The 22,460-nt window shown below is 44.0% G+C and overlaps 1 protein-coding gene across 5 annotated transcripts in view; it reads left to right on the top strand.

Moving 5' to 3' along the window:
* The window catches only part of LOC108644520 (ubiquitin carboxyl-terminal hydrolase 40), a 110,401-nt gene extending 89,462 nt beyond the window's left edge, over positions 1–20,939 (top strand). The window contains exons 2-8 of one of the 5 annotated variants that reach the window (XR_004223713.1): positions 8,482–8,715; positions 9,567–9,632; positions 12,622–12,689; positions 14,491–14,604; positions 15,358–15,512; positions 17,772–18,077; positions 19,708–19,795. Coding sequence is in view for 4 of the 5 variants with exons in the window: in XM_031906778.1 (XP_031762638.1) it covers positions 8,511–8,715; positions 9,567–9,632; positions 12,622–12,689; positions 14,491–14,604; positions 15,358–15,512; positions 19,708–19,840 (741 nt within the window). In the remaining variant the exon portion in view is untranslated. Of the gene's footprint in view, positions 1–8,481; positions 8,716–9,566; positions 9,633–12,621; positions 12,690–14,490; positions 14,605–15,357; positions 15,513–17,771; positions 18,078–19,707 lie in introns of those variants that run through there. The other 4 variants (XM_031906778.1, XM_031906780.1, XM_031906784.1 and 1 more) reach the window with 4 other exon arrangements.
* Positions 20,940–22,460: the final 1,521 nt, after the last annotated feature.

Here is a 22,460-nt window from a genome sequence, read left to right as displayed (position 1 = left end):
GGGGCTGGGCAAGGAAAGAAGATTAGGACAAATCTGGGGCTGGGGTGGGATAGAGAAGGGAGGATTTGTATTCATTGTCAAGGACAATAATAGTATAAACCCCATGATTATACAGGTCCGTAGCCGCCAGGGCCCGGAACTAGGGGTAGGCAGAAGAGGCAGCTGCCTAGGGCGCAATGATTAGGGGGCGCCAGGCAGAAGCCTCTGCTACCTACCCCTAGTTTCCCTACTTTGCCATTGCCCCCGCCGCTAATGGGGGGCAATGTCCCACTGCATCGCACCCCCCCCGAACTGCGCATGCGCGCCAACGGACGGGGCGGGGCAGGGCGGGCGAGGTGGCCGACCGGGTTGCCTAGGGCGCCCGGACGGCTTGGCCCGCCCCTGGTAGCCGCTAACTCATAACTATTGTTTAGAAACATGCTTTGTTTTCCTAGTAAGGAGATAGCATTTAGCCAGAGCTAGGCTGGGAGTAAAACTATTCATATTTATTTAGAGACCATATTCCTTCTAACTTATTTGGGGTGCTGATGCTGTCCTCATTCTTCGGGTCTCTGTAGGTCACATGTAATGATCAAATCCTAGCGCCAATCAGCTCACTTTGGCTCAGCATATAGGTGGCTAAATCGGCCACAGTTATGCTTATGACAACCTTGCCAACACTAGTGAATCTGACTGTTTGGCCAGCTTTAGGGTGTGACTGTTGGAGGCAGTCTATTTGCTTTACTAAATACATCTGAAAGCCCACCAGTTATGGTGAGATTGAACTACCATGGGGCCCTTGAACCAATATGTCCAACAACCAGGCTTAGCCAACCTTCAATGGGCACATATTTTCATAAAGCATTTTTGTGTATTTTAGACAAATTTGTGTACTGCATGCTAGTGCTGAGTGAATCTATTTTGCTTTGCCAAAAAATGAACAAAACTTTTTTGGCAAATTTTTTTGCCACGCAACATTTTTTGACGCGACTGCTTCATTTTTTCACACGCATTACATTTTTTGATGGGGCCACAACATTTGCGAATTTTTTGGCAAAGCGAAATGGTACAGATTCGCTCATCACTACTTCCCATTCATGCTTGTCCCATTTAAAAAATGCCCGGAGTACTTTTGTGTGGAGCAGCCCACAGTTATTTTATGCTGGGCTCCTCTGTAAATCTAGATTTGGGGCATGCTCAATACAGAACTGCAACTGCCCAAGTATGACAGGATAGCAGTGCCCCTCAAGCTACCAGGGATGGGAAAAAGACACTCCTGGTGACTCTAAGAGCTGAATTTCCAGTTATTAAACTGGAAATCTGGTAAGCAGAGGATTGCGTGTATACACCAGTCAGTGGGCTGCTGACAGTCTAAGCTGTAGTCTAGTAATATAAACTAATGATGCCTGTTACAGGGTTGCTTTCTCAACCTGTAGGAACATATAACAGGGCAGAGCCAGTGGCGTAACTAGATGTTACTAGGCCCCACAGAAAATTCAATGTAGGGCCCCAAAACTTAGTACATTGACTTATTTTACCAAGCTATATTAAAAAGGCTCATTATTTAGGGCCTTACTGGGCCCTCTACATCCCTATGCCCCCATCAACCACAGGGTCTGTTTTCTCTTTAGTTATAACCCAGGGTAGGGCAATGTTAAAAAATGAAGACAGCACCTTTAAAGGAGCAGAAAGGCTAAGTCACTTGGGGGTGCCAAAAAGTTAGGCACCCCCAAGTGAATTTTAACCGCTTACCTTGTACCCCAGGCTGGTGCCTCTGTTAAGAGAGAACAGCACCAGCCCGGGGTAGCAGCGACCGCTTCCTACTTCCGCGTTGGCGCGCTTGCGCATGAGCTTTAGAGTGAAAAGCCAAACTTTAACAAGAAAGTCGGCTCTTCACTCTAATGCGCGTGCGCCGGCCCAGGGATCTTGCCGGCAGAAGAAACGTGGAAGAAGGAAGCAATTGCTACAGCTACCCCGGGCTGGTGCAGTGTTCTCCTAACAGGGGCGCCAGCCTGGGGTACAAGGTAAGCGATTAAAGTCACTTGGGGGTGCCTAACATTTTGGCACCCCCAAGTGACTTAGCCTTTCCTTCTCCTTTAAAGAAATAACAATGCTTCTAAAGTTGGCCATACATGGTAAATTTTGCCCATATACCAACCACCTGGGCATGTGTGCCATGCTGGAAAGACAGAATTGACAGATCCTGTTCTATTGCAGATAATCTGTCATGTTTGAAAGTTTCATCTGCCAGGGCACCGTGTTGATGGCTTTATAGTTTATTGGCAGCTGAGGAACTTCCTAAAGTTCCAATCATTTGGGCTCAAACCATGCAGCATCATGGCCTCCCATCATCAGTGCACAGAGAGGGAACGTCAGATGCATAATTGTACAAGTAAAAGTTATATGACACTTCAGCATATAACTGTACCTGAACAGGTAGGAGCTAGAAGAACCTAATTTCACTCTGTTCCCCTGATGCTTCACCCACTATTGTGCCTGTTGTGACCTCCAACCACTAAAACTTTCCTCAGTCACAGTACTTTCTCCTCATTTTATTAGATGATTTCCTAAAATAGAAGCAAATGTTTCAGTATCCAAGTAATTGCATGACTGAAAACATGGAAACTGCTGCCTAAAAGCTCTTCTTTGTTCCAAGGTACATAAATATCAGCTGAATTCTCAAGGAGTGCCCGGGAGACTATTGTGTAACAGAAGAATGACCTTTCCATCCAAAGACCAACATGTGAAATACTGGAAATACACCCTTAACCTGAGCCCAATATGTAGCTTTAGAAGGGCCAGGCTCCATTTCTAAGTAGGCACATTCACTGAATCCCTAGTTTGCCAATCTTCTAACCTTTTTGATTGAAATTCATGCAAAAACTTACGTAACTTCCAAATCAAGCAATGACAGCACAGAGCAGGGGCAGGAAGGTGTGTTGGGTTTAAATTTAGGGCAAACTCCACTGAGCCTCAATGAACTGACAGTTTATTAGCACATTAAATTATTTATATAAACTGCTTATTATAGAATAATATCAAACAAGGGGTGTAGCCAAAATTTTGATAACTTATAAGGGGGCCCAAAGTTTCTGATGGCGGCCCTGCTTATAAGTGTTTGGGTACCCACCAGCCTCATAAAGATTACTTACTATTTCCCCAACAGTTCTGTACATGTCTCACTGCTGCCCAGCGGGCCCGTGCACATTACACCGAGCGGGCTCGTGCATATTACACCGCGCGGCCCCGTGCACATTGTCGGACTGGCCCACCAGGATACCAGGAAAACTCCCGGTGGGTCCAAGGGTCAGTGGGCCCTCCTGCTCCTTACCATTTGGCCCACTTCATGGTCATTCCCTATTTCAGAATGGGAACAAAGAAGAGAAATAGATGATGGGATAGATGCTAGCATTAAATTATTTATATAAACTGCTTATTATAGAATAATATCAAACAAGGGGTGTAGCCAAAATTTACACCGAGCGGGCTCGAGCGGGCTCGTGCATATTACACCGCGCGGCCCCGTGCACAGTGTCGGACTGGCCCACCAGGATACCAGGAAAACTCCCGGTGGGTCCAAGGGTCAGTGGGCCCTCCTGCTCCTTACCATTTGGCCCACTTCATGGTCATTCCCTATTTCAGAATGGGAACAAAGAAGAGAAATAGATGATGGGATAGATGCTAGCATTAAATTATTTATATAAACTGCTTATTATAGAATAATATCAAACAAGGGGTGTAGCCAAAATTTTGATAACTTATAAGGGGGCCCAAAGTTTCTGATGGCGGCCCTGCTTATAAGTGTTTGGGTACCCACCAGCCTCATAAAGATTACTTACTATTTCCCCAACAGTTCTGTACATGTCTCACTGCTGCCCAGCGGGCCCGTGCACATTACACCGAGCGGGTGTTAATAAAATGTTAGTAAAATGTTAATAAAAATAGACTAGGATAATAAAGTGGTTGAGTGAGGAAAGGAGCAATAATAGTTTGGAGAGTGGGCCCATGTTTTAAGGTTTTCCCGTGGGTCCCTGGGGTCCCAGTCCGACACTGCCCGTGCATATTACACGCCGAGCGGCCCCAACACTTGTACAGCACAGGGCAGTTCTGCATATATAACACAAAACTCTCCTCCCCCAGTACATATCCCATTGCCCACCCCTGCTCCTGACTATATATATCTCCTGATGTGTCCCACCAGCAGCCCTGTACCTCTTTGCAGCCCTGTCCTTATCACACTGCCCTCCCTCACATCTGATCTCCCAAATGCCATGCCCCCTCCCCAGCTTTGTACTTTGTACCTCTCTGACTGGGCAGCGGCACCTCCTAAGCTGTGTGGAAGGAATAGACATTCCCCTCTCTGACAGCTCTCCTTCCTTGTCACATTGCAGTAAGGAATAGACATACCCCTCTCTGACAGCACTCCTTCCTTGTCACATTGCAGTAAGGAATAGACATACCCCTCTCTGACAGCACTCCTTCCTTGTCACATTGCAGTAAGGAATAGACATTCCCCTCTCTGACAGCACTCCTTCCTTGTCACATTGCAGTAAGGAATAGACATACCCCTCTCTGACAGCACTCCTTCCTTGTCACATTGCAGTAAGGAATAGACATACCCCTCTCTGACAGCACTCCTTCCTTGTCACATTGCAGTAAGGAATAGACATACCCCTCTCTGACAGCACTCCTTCCTTGTCACATTGCAGTAAGGAATAGACATACCCCTCTCTGACAGCTCTCCTTCCTTGTCACATTGCAGTAAGGAATAGACATACCCCTCTCTGACAGCACTCCTTCCTTGTCGTGTTGGAAGTTGCGGCTAAACTGCGCAGACTGGCCGCTACTTCAATATCCACTACTTCGTGTAGCTACGGTACAAAGATGGAAGCAGCAGCCTCAGTCTGTTCTTTCGCACGGCGGCACTGCACTTGCCTTGAAAAGTGGCTGCTTAATTAGTATCAGCGGTGCTGTGCCCTCTGTTATTTCTCTCCCGTCCTCCCTGGCGCGATTCCTACCTGCGCTCACTCTGCGGGGTATTCTAAACCAGAGGGAGAGGCCATAGCCATTTGCATTGATGGGCAGGGATTGAAACAACACCTATGTGCTGCCACATTGCTCTATATACACATACACCAATTCATGTGGCATCACCTCTATCCTGGGGCAAGCTGACCCTTAGTCAGAGTGGGGAGTTACATTTATCAGCAATGTCTTCTGAGACCTTGCATCCTGAAATCTTACAGCTCAAGTCTCAGGTGACCAGAATCTTAAGTGAGTAGGGGGGTACATGAATAACTGTGAAACTTCTGGTAGTTAACTGGATGCACAATTCAGGGGATGGTGGAGGTAGTGCTAATGTTTGTGGAATAAAACTTTAAAGAATAAAGTGTGTTTTTAAATATATATATATTTTTTTATTGATTTATTTTTTAATTATTTGCTGCCCTCTTCTGCCTCTTTATGCTTTCAGGCAGCCAAAAAACTATTGCTCCGAGAGGCTATTGTTACTCAGTACCACATCTCACCTGGTTGCTAGTTTAGATATGATCCTAGAAACCAGATATCCACAGAAAGGCAAAACCGGAGAGCTGTTTTTATTTACCAGGGCTGCTTTTTACTCCCAGTCTGGCCCTGGAGGTGAGCAACTTGGGCTAGTTCTGGAGAAATGAGAGAGAGAAAATTAAAAAATGACTAAAAGCAAGGATATGGGGATATGTAGGGATAGAGGGGACTACAAGGAGAGAATGAATAAGAAAGTGAAATGGGCTAGTGAATGTAGTTGTTGTGAAGGCCAGAAAATGGGAAGGGGGACAACATTAAAAAAAGGCAAGGAGTGTAAAGAAAATTAGCTGTAGACAGTGGAGCATATGGGGAAAATGGGAAATAATGGGGACATCAAAAGAGTTATATGATATGCTGATGCTATTAACCACTTCTGTGTTGGTATTATGTGATTTCTGAATATGAAAATGGCAGTGAGTGCTGCTAAAACATGCTACAAATCAACAGTGTCCTAAATGTATGATGTCTTATGCAGCATCTGCCATATATTCCAAAATGCAACCCTTATAGACTATTCTCACCCTCTTTGAACAAAAACTAAACTCACAAAACTCTCTATAACTTTATCAAAAGTAAAGTGAGTAAGTTTACTTGGTATATAGCTCCCTTGTTCCATCAATTTCTACTTTTAAGCAGAAATGTAGTTTCTGGGTTGGGTTTACCATCAACCCTGTAACCCCTAATTTTCAGGTTGTCTTAAAATGTATTGTAGATTTTCGGTGCATAAAATTGACGCTATTGAAAATGTAATTGCCATTATTTAAGTAAATACTTTTTCTAATACCGACAATTTTTTTGAAAGTTTATCCTAAATATATTTATTATAAAATTACCCCTGCAATCACCTACCAGCCATTTACCTATCACTCTGCTTCTCATCTCCACCAACTCTATATTACTGTATGTCACACTACTTTCGCACTTACCACCCTTCCCCAACAGCCCTTGTAATTTACTTCATTGATCTTTTGAATAATAACTATTTGTAACATAATGATATCACCATGGTACATGGAGTATTTACAGCTCATTAATTGTAAGTACAGTGGCTTGCAAAAGTATTTGGCCGCCTTGAACTTTTCCACATTTTGTCCCATTACAGCCACAAACATGAATCAATTTTATTGGAATTCCACGTGAAAGACCAATACAAAGTGGTGTACACGTGAGAAGTGGAACGAAAATCATACATGATTCCAAACATTTTTTACAAATAAATAACTGCAAAGTGGGGTGTGCGTAATTATTCAGCCCCCTTTGGTCTGAGTGCAGTCAGTTGCCCATAGACATTGCCTGATGAGTGCTAATGACTAAATAGAGTGCCCCTGTGTGTAATCTAATGTCAGTACAATTACAGCTGCTCTGTGACGGCCTCAGAGGTTGTCTAAGAGAGTATTGGGAGCAACAACACCATGAAGTCCAAAGAACACACCAGACAGGTCAGGGATAAAGTTATTGAGAAATTTAAAGCAGGCTTAGGCTACAAAAAGATTTCCAAAGCCTTGAACATCCCACAGAGCACTGTTCAAGTGATCATCCAGAAATGGAAGGAGAATGGCACAACTGTAAACCTACCAAGACAAGGCCGTCCACCTAAACTCACAGGCCGAACAAGGAGATCGCTGATCAGAAATGCAGCCAAGAGGCCCATGGTGACTCTGGACGAGCTGCAGAGATCTACAGCTCCGGTGGGAGAATCTATCCATAGGACAACTATTAGTCGTGCACTGCACAAAGTTGGCCTTTATGGAAGAGTGGCAAGAAGAAAGCCATTGTTAACAGTTTGCCACAAGCCATGTGGGGGACACAGCAAACATGTGGAAGAAGGTGCTCTGGTCAGATGAGACCAAAATGGAACTTTTTGGCCAAAATGCAAAACGCTACGTGTGGCGGAAAACTAACACTGCACATCACTCTGAACACACCATCCCCACTGTCACATATGGTGGTGGCAGCATCATGCTCTGGGGGGGCTTCTCTTCAGCAGGGACAGGGAAGCTGCTCAGAGTTGATGGGAAGATGGATGGAGCCAAATACAGGGCAATCTTGGAAGAAAACCTCTTGGAGTCTGCAAAAGACTTGAGACTGGGGCGGAGGTTCACCTTCCAGCAGGACAACGACCCTAAACATAAAGCCAGGGCAACAATGGAATGGTTTAAAACAAAACATATCCATGTGTTAGAGTGGCCCAGTCACAGTCCAGATCTAAATCCAATCGAGAATCTGTGGCAAGATCTGAAAACTGCTGTTCACAAACGCTGCCCATCTCATCTGACTGAGCTGGAGCTGTTTTGCAAAGAAGAATGGGCAAGGATTTCAGTCTGTAGATGTGCAAAGCTGGTAGAAACATACCCTAAAAGCCTGGCAGCTGTAATTGCAGCAAAAGGTGGTTCTACAAAGTATTGACTCAGGGGGCTGAATAATTCCGCACACCCCACTTTGCAGTTATTTATTTGTAAAAAAATGTTTGGAATCATGTATGATTTTCGTTCCACTTCTCACGTGTACACCACTTTGTATTGGTCTTTCACATGGAATTCCAATAAAATTGATTCATGTTTGTGGCTGTAATGGGACAAAATGTGGAAAAGTTCAAGGGGGCCGAATACTTTTGCAAGCCACTGTATATGCTTTTTGTTGATACCTTTCTGTTTTCAGGTTATGTGTAAGTACTTAGGCTTAGAGTTTTTGGACTCAGTCCATGAATATGTATTAACTAAAGCTGATAAACATTGAGAAACTGCAACATGAACGATTGAGTATTTAGAAATGAATAAAATGTGAAGGCAAGCTCTTAAATGTTGATAATTAGTTACACTCCAGTATTATTTTGTTTATTGCTTGTTTTGGCAATTTAGCAGGTGAAAGTGGTCAGAATGGACATCACTTGCTCCAAAAATAGATTATAGATATAATAGTTTTATTTTCCATACCAAGGTTACTCCTACTAACTTCTGCGCTGCAAGATGTTTGGAGACCTATTTGAGGAAGATGAAGACTTTTCAATCCTTCCAAGCAGTCCAAACACGAATGGCAAGAAATCCCACCCCAGAGATTCAAAGACCCCAGAGCCACAAGGAGACACAAGGCTTAGTGGACTGAGGAATCAAGGTGGCACCTGTTACCTGAATTCTCTTCTGCGGACCCTGTTTTTTACACCAGAATTCAGAGGTTTGGTCATTTCTTTTTTTTTTTTTAATGCAAAATGCATTATAAGCATCACAGCTGTTTTGATACACAACTGTTTTTTATTTGGTTTGGATGCACTCCTTGGGCATCTGTATATGAATTAGTTTGTATTTAGTGAATTAGGTATAGTGGTCTACTGCACAGGAATGGGTTTCATTTGTAGGTCATCTATGAAGTTTTACATTAATTTACATTAATCAGGAAGTAGTCTTACATTCTTTTGCCTGTGTCAAAAATATAAGGTGAAGGCCTTACGCTCTTTAAGCCAAGTGCTCAATCATGTAAAGAAGAACAAACCCTTTATTACCTCCTTTGCTCTGGTGGTTCTTACATCTGATCCCTGCAAGATGGGGCCAGATGAAATTGCTAAGTGGACTGACTTGCTAGTAGATTTGTTCTGCCATTGTGGAAGCACGCTAGATGGAATGTTAGCCTCCTGTGTATGGGTGTTGGTGCATTTCACTAGAGCCTTGAATATGCCTTGGATTCATTGCTATGTAGTGCAGCAACATGGACCTTGGTTTTATACTTTGCCCAACATCCATCTGGGGTTTCAGGATGCAATTTCTGGTAAGAAGGTTCTGCAGACCATGGTATCATATGTACAGGGGCGGCCAAAAGGTTTTGATTGCGAGCTGCAGAAGGCTGAAAACCATCTCCTGTGACTTTAACATAGGATGGTAGAAAATTATGGTTTGTTTGCAGTGACAAAAAAAGGTATTCATTAAAGAGGATGTAAAATCAAAAATCATAATTCTTGTGTGTGTTATTTAGACCAAATAAAATACATTTGCAATAAAAACCCATTAAAAATGTTCTACTGTTTTTTTCAGGTTCGGCAAGGAGTGCACTGAAAAAAGCAGAATCTTGGCCGAATACCAAACTGAATCCTGGATTCGGTGCATGCCTAGTTATAGTGCTTTCCTGTCTTAGGACTATACATAAACACTGAGTTAAGATTTTGATGTTACCTCCCCTTTTATCAGAATAAAAGTAAACAATTAAAGATAAATTTTGCCATGTAATAAAAAAACTCCCCTACTGCGGTTGCACAATGGGGTCCTTTTACATTCAATTCTTTTCCTCTATTCGGAGGGACGAGGCAAGGATGCCCTCTTTCCCCAACTTTGTTTATACAACATTGGAACCTCTGGCATCATGTATGCGAAAAAACGTTAATATAAGTGGCCTCTCTCTGACCCACACACAACATAAAATGTAGCAAATTAATCAATTCTTTTGGCTTTCAGTACCACCTCTATGCTGATGATACTCAGATCTATCTTTCCTCTCCTGACCTCAGCCCAGAGCTTCTAACTCGCGTCTCTTCCTGCCTGCCCGCTATCTCCACTTGGATGTCCCAACGTTATCTTAAATTAAACCTCTCTAAGACTGAATTGGTCCTCTTTCCCCCATCCAACGCCCACATTGTTCCCGAGGTATCTATAACGGTTAACAACTCTACCATCACCCCATCTCCCCAGGCCCGGTGCCTTGGGGTTATCCTTGATTCTGCCCTGTCCTTCACTCCTCATATCCAATCACTTACCAAATCATGTCACTTTCACCTAAGAAATATTTCGAAAATACGATCATTTATCACCCAAGACGCTGCCAAAATTCTGATTCACTCTCTTATAATATCTCGCCTGGACTACTGTAACTCCCTGTTAATTGGCCTTCCCCTCCAAAGTCTGTCCCCTCTCCAGTCCATAATGAATACTGCTGCCAGGCTCATATACCTCTCCAACCGCTCCTCCTCTGCCATGCCACTCTGCCAATCTCTGCACTGGTTTCCCCTACCATCCAGGATAAAATTCAAACTAATGACTCTCACATACAAAGCAGTCCATAACTCTGCCCCACCCTACATCTCTGAACTCATCTCTAGGTACCATCCAACCCGCTTGTTACGCTCCTCTACTGACCTGCTCCTCAACTCCTCTCTCATTCCCTCCTCACACGCTCGCATTCCAGACTGTGCAAGGGCTGCCCCCCTTCTCTGGAATTCGCTCCCACAATTTATCAGACTTTCTCCCAATCTCTCTGCCTTCAAGAGATCTCTAAAAAGAGAGAAGAGAAGCTTACCCTAATCTAGTTTAGCAATACCCTGTGCCACACCTCTCACAACTCTGGTCATGCCCATTCCCACACCTTGTGTCTCAACCCTTTCTCCTTATAGATTGTAAGCTCTTTTGGGCAGGGTTCTCTTCACCTCTTGTATCGGTTATTGATTGCTTTCTTTGTTACTCTGTATGTCCAATGTATAAACCCACTTATTGTACAGCGCTGCGGAATATGTTGGCGCTTTATAAATAAATGTTAATAATAATAATAATAATAATAATAATATATCTATTAGGACAATATACTTATGATGATTACCAAACCCCTTACAAATTGCTTCAGCTAAACTTTGCCTTCTTACTTAAAATATATTGGAGTCAAGATACCGCCTAATATAACTTAACCTTTATAAAATAAACTATCTTCCATTATGGAAATCAATTCTATCCAATTGCACTTAATGCTATGCCCTGCGTACCCTATTTCTCTAGGCTTAACAGTCTATTCTCAGTGTTGGAAAACACTTTCCAAATCTGGGGCGTATACAGGAGAACATTTCAAGGGTGGGGGTTAAAGGGCCTTAAAACTCTAAAGCATATGTATGGACACTCTGGCCCTTTTACATGGGAAAGGTTTCATCAAACCTACTCACCTCACCCTCTGGAACAGTGTAGATTCATTCAGGTCCCATTTTCTTAATTCAAAGCATTAAGGACAGTATACCCCTCTGTCTTCCTATTTAGAATCAATGTGTATAACTCAACCTTACGCTAAATGGTGCTTATATGCTGCTTATATCGAACTCTTATAGAAAGTTCATTTACTTCAACCCTTTCATATAAGGAGGCATGGGGAAAAAGACTTGATATTCACATGAGCAGAAATGGCAAACAAATTGGGATTTAGTAGCCCATAGCTCCATCAACACTTTATTATTGGAGTCTGGCTACAAATCCCTACTAAGATGGTATTTGGTCCTATCCAGAGTACATAAGATAAACAGTGCATATAGCCCATTATGCTTCAGAGGATGTTGGAGAGGAGGGTACAGCTTACCCACACATGGTGGCAATGTCCTAGGGTTAGAAGATTTTGGGTCAGAGTCTGAGATTATATATTCAGCTGCTGGCTTTAACATCCACAAGTTGCCGCAAAATGCATTACTAGGACTTCCCATCCCAAACTTAAGCAAACCTACCAAGATTCTAATTACTCGAAACTCACCATTATGAAATCCGCAGCTCAAAAACGAAATAAACTGGATCCTGCTGGTATATGAAAAATCATAGACAAAAGCAATTTAAAAAAATAAGGACCCCCTGGATATTTGTTAAATCGCTGGCAGACATACAAATAGTCACCAGGGATATCCACCAAGGTACCTTTAGGAACTGCAACCGCCTTACGCTCAGACTGGAAGTAATTAACTTTATCTGGTACAAGAGTGAAGAATAGACGGACCAGGGGGGAGAAAAGAAGTCAAGTTAAAAATAGTCCTGTTTTATTTTTTCTTTTCTCATTCAGTTTTTATACTTCGTTGATAATTTTTTTTTTTCTATCACTTTTAAGCAAACAAAGGCATACTTTTTGCAATTATAGAATATAATCAGTAGAGGTCTGGGAACACTAAAATGCTTGTCCCCAGACACTATAATATAGAGCTTACTCATTGCAAGGATGAACCTTTACTTTCTTAATATTGCCTTGTGTACTTTTGAATACAGAACATTGTCAATAAAAGTAAAATAAAAAAAAATAATAAAAGTAAACAGTATCACAGTATTCTTTGACTGTATTTTTTTCTCTTTTGTATTGTAACAGAAGCCCTTTTTGCTTTGGGTCCTAAAGAACTTGGATCACTGGAGGAGAAAGACACGCCAGAGTCTCAGGTAATTGTTTTTCAACACATGGTGTTAAACACAGTTTTGTAGCATGGATGTAGATACAGGGCCTGGGATTAACAGCAGTGTGTGACACAGGTACAAGAGGCAGCTCTGTACAAGGGAACAACTGCAACTGGCTAAATCAGGGAAAGTAAAGTTAAATGAATGCAGTGGTAAAGTATTAAGACAGGCACAGACTGGGGCTACTGTAAGATGTTGTAGACAGTCACTATCAACTGGCCCTGTAAGGGGCTTTTTGGGCCTCTCTACATGAAATGGCAGGGCCATTTATGAATGCCAAGAGTACAACTCAGGTTGTATATTATGAATAGTACCCCAAGGTAATGGGGAACACTTTTCGGCCAAAACTGAACTGTTGGGCTAGCCAAGCTATTTTGAAAATAAAAGCTTCTTTCCTGCATCCCAGAAGCAATTAGGGGAAACTGAAGTTTTAGCATACATTTACAGTGCCTTTCAGTATTTATCCTACATTTTGTTGCATTACAAGCTGGAATTAATTTGTGTGGCATACTCTGCCTGCCCTATGCTGCCTGTGTATCCCATTCTCTGCCTGCCCTATGCTGCCTGTGTATCCCATTCTCTGTCTGCCTGCCCTATGCTGCTTGTGTGCCCCATACTCTGCCTGCCCTACGCTGCCTGTGTGTGCCATACTCTGCCTGCCCTATGCTGCCTGTGTGTGCCATAATCTGTCTGCCCTATGCTGCCTGTGTGTGCCATACTCTGCCTGCCCTATGCTGCCTGTATGTGCCATACTCTTCCTGCCCTATGCTGCCTGTGTGTGCCATACTCTGCCTGCCCTATGCTGCCTGTGTGTGCCATACCCTGCCTGCCCTATGCTGCCTATGTGTGTCATACTCTGCCTGTCCTATGCTGCCTGTTTGTGCCATTTTCTGCCTGCCCTATGCTGCCTGTGTGTGCCATACTCTGCCTGCCCTATGCTGCCTGTGTGTGCCATACTCTGCCTGCCCTATGCTGCCTGCGTGTGCCATAATCTGCCTGCCCTACGCTGCCCGTGTGTCCCATACTCTGCCTGCCCTACACTGCCTGTGTGTGTGTGCCATATGCTGCCTGTGGGTGCCATACTCTCTCTGCTCTATGCTGCCTGTGTGTCCCATACTCTGCCTGCTCTATGCTGCCTGTGTGTCCCGTACTCTGCCTGCTCTATGCTGCCTGTGTGTGCCATATTCTTTCTACCCTATGCTGCCTGTGTGTCCCATACTCTGCCTGCTCTATGCTGCCTTTATGTTCCATGCTCTGCCTGCCCTGTGCTGCCTGTGGAAGGTGAACCTATTTCCAAATGTTAGCATTTGGAAATCGTTATTAGGAGGTCTCTAAGGTGTGCTGGGGGTTGCTTTGCTGTCCCCAGAGAGGATAAGGCATATGGATTTAAGGGTGTGGCTTAATAGGATGTAATAACTTCTTTTACATATGATTGAATGGTGATATCCCTGCAGTGAGCACCAACCATTGGGGTTTTGCTGCACAACTACCATTAATGTGGGTTTGGTCTTAAAAGCTCTTGTGATAACATGGATGTGCTTTCAAGTGGGTGCAGTTTAAAACAAGGGCTTCCCTTATCAGCCCTCCACCACATAGGCCAAAAAAATTCCAGCCCTTGGTACCACAGAAGTTGGGCAGCACTGATCTAGATAACAGAGTACCATACTTTTTTGTCTTACGATTGCTGAATGACACAACTTTCTTAGCAGATTTCCCATCGTGGTGATGAATTTCCTTATTTCCTCTCATTGTATTTTCCTTTTTCATATTTTTTTTCTATTTCCAGGTGCGAATTATTCCCCTGCAGTTACAGCGTCTCTTCGCTCAACTTCTGCTGCTGGATCAGCAGGCCTTGTCAACCACAGATCTCACAGAGAGCTTTGGGTGGAACAGTAGTGAGGTCTGTACCTTTTATTGATAAGAAATAAGAATTCCTATCTTGTGCCATATTGCAGTGGCTAGGGCAGGACATGCTGGCAGTTTTAGTTCCGTCATAGTCCTGGCATCCAAGGCTTTTTAGTTATGTCTCCTTCAAACTTTTGCCCAGTATCCCTTAAATAAACTATTAAAGGAGAACTAAACCCCAACTGAAGTATGTGCAGTTGAGGCTACTCCCGGGCCTAGCTCAACTGCACATGCTACAGCAGGCTCCATGACGGTGAATTCCAAGAAGAGGAACCAAACTTGTATAAGGTTGCACCTGTGAACTCCGCTGCACATCTCTGCATTTATGTGGCAGATTTACAAGAAGGAACACATTTCAAAGGAATAAACTGTGCAGAGGAGTAGCAGAAAGAGAGGCCAGTTGAGGGGGGGCTGGGGTTTAGATGGGGGTTCAGTTGTCTTTTAACAGTGAAAACATTACTAATGCTGGCCACATAAACACTGGCATTTTCTGCAGTTTAATTATTTCTGACTAAACCGCATAATTGCCCCTACATGTGTGACTTTTTAAAGATATCAACATTTTGTCTGAACAAAAATGTTTGTGATTGCAACAAGCTTGTATGCCAAAATGGAAAAAAAACAGGCCAACCCTTGCTCTTTCTTACTATCCCTACTTCCTCCTCTCCCATTTCACATTCATTCCCTTTGTACCATTCTCTTGTCCCTGTATGAGTAAGTGCTAACGTTTACATACTAATCCCTGCAGGAGACAAGCCAGCATGATGTGCAGGAGTTAAACCGCATTTTGTTCAGTGCTCATTGGAGGGCACATCTGGCCATGACCTCATCAAGCGATTGTACCATGGCACCATTGTTAACTGCATCCAGTGCAAGGAGTGTGGCTACATCAGTGAAAGGCAGGTAAGAGGTAGCGTAGGGCAGACAGAAGTGGGAAACATTAGTGTGTTTGTATTTTTTAAGTATTTAGTCAATGTTGCCTCTATTGCAAAGTTCTGCATTTCTGTGCTTCACCTTTAAGTTAACTTTAAGTATGTTATAAAAATGTCCTATTGCTAGAACTTTGCAGTTATTTATATCTTATACTTTGGGAATTATTTGCCTTTCTCTTTGACATCTTTCCAGCATTCAAATGGGGGTCACTGACCCAATGGTATCATCAAATACACAATACATGCGCAGATTTTATCATCATCTGAGCAAAATTTTCTTACCTGTCCTTGATTTTTTTCCCAGTTTGTGTCTGTAAATTTATAATGCTAATAATTTGTACTTTCTGTATAGTCAGAACATATGTATGTATGTATATCTTTATTTATAAAGCGCTACTTATGTACACAGCGCTGTACAGTAGAATACATTAATACAAACAGGGGGTTATTAAGATAATAGATAAATACAAAGTATTACAATAAAGACAAATAAATAAAAGATACAGTTGCAATAAGAGTCAAAAACACAAGAGGATGGAGGTCCCTGCCCCATAGAGCTTACAATCTATATGGGAGGGTAACTTACAGACACAAATCGGCAAATATAAGTGCTGTAGGTCACAGTGGGTGACACTACAATATAAGTGCTATTTCCCAGATCAGGTGCTGGGTGAGTGAGTCTTTAAGTTTAGTTTTAAAAAGACCGGGGGAGGATTCTCTCCGGAGGAAATCAGGGAGGGCATTCCAAATGTAAGGGGCAGCAAGGCAGAAGGGTTTAAGGCGGGAAACGGCAGCAGTAGTGGGGGGCGCAACCAAATGGTTGCTCTGCGAGTCGGCCAGGAACGTACGGAGACACAAGGGAAGAGATGTAGTGAGGGGCAGAGGAATGGAGGGCTTTGAAGATTAAGAGAAGGAGTTTGTACGATATTCTTTGTTTAACAGGAAGCCACGATAAGGACTTTAGCAGGGGAAGGGCCTAACCTCTCCTGGATGAGAGGAGGAGAATTCTGGCAGCAGTGTTTAATATAGACTGTAGGGGGGAAAGATGGGAGTTAGGGAGGCCAGTTAGTAGCAGGTTACAGTAGTCAAGTCGGGATATGATGAGAGCATGCATGAGCAACCTAGCTGTTGCAGTAGAAAGAAAGGGACAGATTTTGGCAATATTGCGTAAGAAAAAGTGACAGTGGTGTTAATATGGTCAGAGAAGGAGAGACTAGAGTCAAAGATCACCCCCAAACAACGCACTGAATCAACAGTGTTGATGAGGGTGCCTTCAATAGAGATAGAAAAGGGGGAGTAGGACCAGGCTTAGGCGGAAAGATCATAGATCATTAGTTCAATTTTTGTTAGGTTCAGTTTGAGGTGGCATTGGTTCATCCAATTGGAGATAGCCAGGAGGCAGTTAGAGATTTGGGTCTCAGTTTCAACTGTTAACGAAGGGGTTGAAAAGTAAATTTGGATATCATCTGCATACAGATGATATTTAAAGCCAAATGAACTGATAAGATCTCCCAAAGACAGCGTGTAAAGGGAGAACAACAACGGCCCAATACAGAGCCTTGGGGTACCCCCACATTAAGAGGAACTGGAGATGAGGTTTTGTTAGCATAGGATGAACGGTTAAAGAGGTAGGAATAGATCCAGGATGCAGCCTAACTACGGAGACCAATGGAATGCAGAATTTGCATCAGGAGGGAGTGGTCAACCGTATCAAATGCAGCCGATAGATCTAGGAGGATTAGTATAGAAAAGTGACCATTGGCTTTGGCAACCTGAAGATCATTCGTAACTCTGCACAACGCCGTCTCAGTAGAGTGCGCAGGCCGAAAGCCAGATTGCAGCGGGTCCAATAAATTATGTGCATTAAGAAAGTTAGTAATACGGGAGAAGACGATACGCTCTAAGGTTTTGGAGGCAAGAGGTAGAAGCGAGACAGGACGGTAGTTAGAGAGACAGGACGGGTCCAGCGTGGCCTTTTTAAGGATAGGCTTCACACAGGCCTTTTTAAATGAAGAGGGGAAACTTCCAGAGAACAGAGAAGAGTTGAAGATGGGAGTAAGAGCCAGAATAATTTCAGCAGCACAGTGTTTAAGCAGAGAAGAAGGCATGGGGTCTAGAGAGCAAGTGGTGAGGGGAGCCGACAGTAGAAGCCGGGAGACTATGAACAACTGTAGCGGTAGAATTATAGAATGCATATTATGCAAACTTAGCATTTTACACCCTTGTGCAGGAGGATTTCCTTGACTTGACGGTGGCAGTGAAGGGCGTGGGCAGTCTGGCGAATTCTCTGTGTAGCATGTATTTGGAAGAGGAACACTTTGATGGAGATAATTGGTACAGATGTGGGAGCTGTGCCAAGTGTGTTTTTTTTTTGTTTTGTTTACCTTAGTCTGCCAAGTTGGGGAAACTGCCACCCTTTCTCACATTATCTCTGCTGAGGTTTAACTTTGACTTTGTAGTCAAGTGTGAGCGTTATAAGGAAACTTCTCGATACACCTTTCCCACCCGCCTCATCATCCGGCCCTTTTGTGAGCAGGTTTGAGTGTTTTTATCTTTGAGGTTGTTTGGTGTGGGGTAGATGTGGTATTCCAGGGATTTGAACTTCCTGCCTTAAAGGTCTGTTTGTGCATGATACACATCTCTTTGTTTTATTGCCCAGGTTTCCCAAACTATTGTTGAAACAGCAACTAAAATTAAACATGGTAGCCAAGATGCACTTGGCTCTGGCTGCCTTGTCATCAACTATATTTCATTTAATATTCCTTAAAAGGGACCTGCAAACCGCTAGGGCTAATGGCATATGGCTGGTGTGGTATTTTGAAGAGAATAAAAGTTCCACCAGCACACCCTTACCTCCTCCAAAGCTTTGTACTTGGTGCACAGCCCAGAGAGTCGGCACTCTCAGCAAAGTCCAATGAAAAATATTGAGCCGGCACAACAAGTATGGTGCAAGCGGGGCTCAGCCCCTGCGTGTTTATTCAAGAAAGCAACGTTTCGGGGGCGTATGCCTGACGAAGGGGTACGCCCCCGAAACGTTGCTTTCTTGAGTAAACACGCAGGGGTTAAGCCCCGCTTGCACCATACTTGTTGTGCCGGCTCAATATTATTCATTGGTGTGGTATTTTAACCATAATTGCTGTCTGGCAGAAAACAGCACAATCCGCCTATCTCCACTTGTCATATTAATAAGTGTTACCTCCATATAAAAATTCTCAAGTGACCAGATCATTAAAAGGCCCATGGGACACTTTAAAGTAACAGTCAGATATTCTTCCTACAAAGAAACTTAACCTTGAAGGTGATCTATCCATGTGCTGATTGTGTGTAAATAATTGTTACAGCATCCATTTTTTCGAACACATCAATCAATTGTTTTAATTTAGCGTATGTGTTTATTTTATGTAGGTACCTCAACAACAAACAGCTAGGCAGGCTGTATGCCTCAGATCTCACTGATAGCAGTCTCCTTTCAGCAGAACAATTGGCTTAACCCTTGGGTGCCAGCAGAAATACCTTATCTATCCTTTGCAGGTATTCTGCAAGGAGATACTGACCCGACACAGGCCAATGTTTATGAAACACTTAAGTACCTCCAGGCATGCCTGCAATCAGGGGGGTACTGCAGTTATGGGCCCCATGGCAGAGAGGGCTCAGAGACGGAAAGGCATGATATGCAGGTCACAAAAGGGTTGGGGATTTCAGGTGAGTGGGTGGTTGGTGTTTGGATGGTTAATATAGTGTTCCCATAACTGGGGTTGATTAGTTGCCTGGCCCTGGGTGCTAGGGGCCCTTGGCACCCCAGTCCGACACTGTAAGCAGCGGAATAGTAAGCAATCTTTGCCCTTTTAATAGACATATATATATATGTCTGAAGGTTCAAACACACCAAACAAAAAAACAACCTAATCGCTAAACCTGGGTGCTATCCAAGCCAGTAGTACACAAAATACAGATGCACGCCAGGTATTTTTACTAAGAAAAAACGTAACTTTTAATCAGCACCATTAAAAAGAAATCAGGCCAACATTTCGATCAGGGTTTGGGGGTTACTTTTTTTCTCTGTTGTACCATTCATTAGGCCCTATCTATCTATTCAGCCTGCCTACCCAGATCTGTGGATTGCCTCTTCACTCTCTCTGACAGTTCTCTTAATTGTCCCCATTTAGCATAATCTGGAAGACTCCGTATATGCCTATGAGCTCTTCTCTGTTATTATACACAAGGGCGGCTGTTATGGAGGTCATTATCATGCATATATTCAAGATGTCGATGAGCTGGGGCATTGGGGACTCAAGGTGAGCATGACTTCATATAATGGGAAATATTTCTCATTGTTATATATATTTGTTATGAGTAGAACTTTTTTTTCATTTTATTTTGGAGACCAAGGTCATTACAGGGAATAATTTCTTTAGCAAGCAGGGTGTACAAAGCATTGCCTCAGGAACAGATGGACAACGGAACAGGTGGTTTATGCTGAATTTCAGGGCTGCTAATACAAGATATATATAATTTTGTTTTAGTTAAAAAAGGCGACAACAACAAAAATAATGAAGACCAAGAAGAAGTATGCTCAACTTGCTCTATTGTCATGTATGATATACTTAATATGTTTTGTTGATTATTATTATTTTTTGGAAAGTTCACTTCTTTTTCATCCGTAATTATTTATGGAGTAAGTTATGTTTCAGTATTTGGCCCCAAGGTCAACATACATGCACAGATATTTGGCGGTAAGACCAAAACGATCTAAAACTCCCAATTAAAACTATCGGTATGTTACTAAAGGTTACTAATAAGTCTGTTTTCTTGAGAGGAAGTGAGGAGCCAATTCTAACCTGCACTTTACCTGGGTACCCAGCAGGGCCAGAGCTAGGGATAGGCACAAGAAGCATGTGCTAAGGGTGCATTAAAGAGGGGGGTTGCTGGGCATTTACCTCTTCGACTACCCTTCTGAATCTGCCTCACTGCTGCTTATCCATGCTGCGGTGCTCTGTTCACCATAGCACATTACAACCCCTCCAACCCCTGCTCCTCAGCGGTAGCCACGGCACTGTGGCTGTGGGAGGTGGATGGCCAAGCTTGGGTGGGGGGGCCAATGATGCTAGTCCCGCCGCTGGTACACAGACAGCATACCTGCGAGCCAACAGCATGGTCAAGGATTTTCCACCTAAACCCTGACCGTTTTGTGGGTATTCTGCAGGTAACCTGATGCAGGTCTTTTAACAGGGGGTGGTAGGGGTCAATTACTTTGTTCTGACTTGGAGATCACAGTGATTATTCAGTATCAGGTAGAATCAATTATCTATATACAAATTATCTATATACAAGTATGGAACCTGTTATCCATCAAGGTTGCTTGGGACCTGGGCTTCTCCAGATAAGGGATCTTTCTGTAATTTAGATGTCTGCCATAAAAATCATTTAAACCCCAAACTCCTGGAACTCTGGCTGGGCACTAAGGGGCTGATTTACTAAGACGTGAATTCGAATCCGATTGGGAAAAATTCTGATTGGAAAACGAACATTTTGCGACTTTTTCGTATTTTCTGCGATTTTTTCGTCGCCGTTACGACTTTTTCGTAAATTGTCGCGACTTTTTCTTCGCCGTTACGACTTGCACGAATTGTTGCGACTTTTTCGTTGCCGTTGCGATATGCTCGTATCTTGTCGCGACTTTTTCGTATTGAGCGCTCGTAAACTGCGGGCAAAACTTTCAGACTTAAGCCTCCCATAGGACTCAATGGCACTCTGCAGCTCCAACCCGGCCCAAGGAAAGTCTCCCATAGGACTCAATGGCACTCTGCAGCTCCAACCCGGCCCAAGGAAAGTCTCCCATAGGGCTCAATGGCACTCTGCAGCTCCAACCTGGCCCAAGGAAAGTCTCCCATAGGACTCAATGGCACTCTGCAGCTCCAACCCGGCCCAAGGAAAGTCTCCCATAGGGCTCAATGGCACTCTGCAGCTCCAACCCGGCCCAAGGAAAGTCTCCCATAGGGCTCAATGGCACTGTGCAGCTCCAACCCGGCCCAAGGAAAGTCTCCCATAGGGCTCAATGGCACTCTGCAGCTCCAACCCGGCCCAAGGAAAGTCTCCCGTAGGGCTCAATGGCACTCTGCAGCTCCAACCCGGCCCAAGGAAAGTCTCCCATAGGACTCAATGGCAACTCTGCAGCTCCAACCCGGCCCAAGGAAAGTCTCCCGTAGGGCTCAATGGCACTCTGCTGCTCCAACCTGGCCCAAGGAAAGTCTCCCATAGGGCTCAATGGCACTCTGCAGCTCCAACCTGGCCCAAGGAAAGTCTCCCATAGGGCTCAATGGCACTCTGCAGCTCCAACCTGGCCCAAGGAAAGTCTCCCATAGGGCTCAATGGCACTCTGCAGCTCCAACCCGGCCCAAGGAAAGTCACGATAACGAAGTTTGAATGAATCCAAAACTTTCGTACTCGGAGCGATGGCTACGAAAAAGTCGCGACAATTCGCGCAAGTCGTAACGGCTATGAAAAAGTTGCGACAATATCCAAATTGTAAATTAGTAAATGTGCCCCTAAGTGTAAACCTCTCATGGCTCCTCTGCCAGGACATGCTTTTGAGACGCAGCATGAGAGAGCCCCCTTTTCTCCCTGCTCAGCTCGTGGAACTGCAGTCATTAGGGGTGCGGCAAATCCGATCTCATTGGGACTTCTGGAGTAGGCCGACACGCTTGGGGAAGCACAGTGGTCAGGCAGCCGGGGCATGCAAGTTGGCCCTGGCATGCAGGAGACAGCCAGTGCATCAGCAAGTCCTTCCACAGGCTCCTGGAACTCTGGCTGGGCATGGGAGAGCCAGTGCATCAGCCAGTCTTTCCCCAGGCTCTTGGAACTCTGGCTGGGCATGGGAGAGCCACCGCATCAGCCAGTCTTTCCCCAGGCTCCTGGAACT

This window comes from Xenopus tropicalis, chromosome 7, assembly GCF_000004195.4.
Source record: "Xenopus tropicalis strain Nigerian chromosome 7, UCB_Xtro_10.0, whole genome shotgun sequence".
NCBI lineage: Eukaryota > Metazoa > Chordata > Amphibia > Anura > Pipidae > Xenopus > Xenopus tropicalis.
This window is presented reverse-complemented; position numbering and strand designations above follow the sequence as displayed.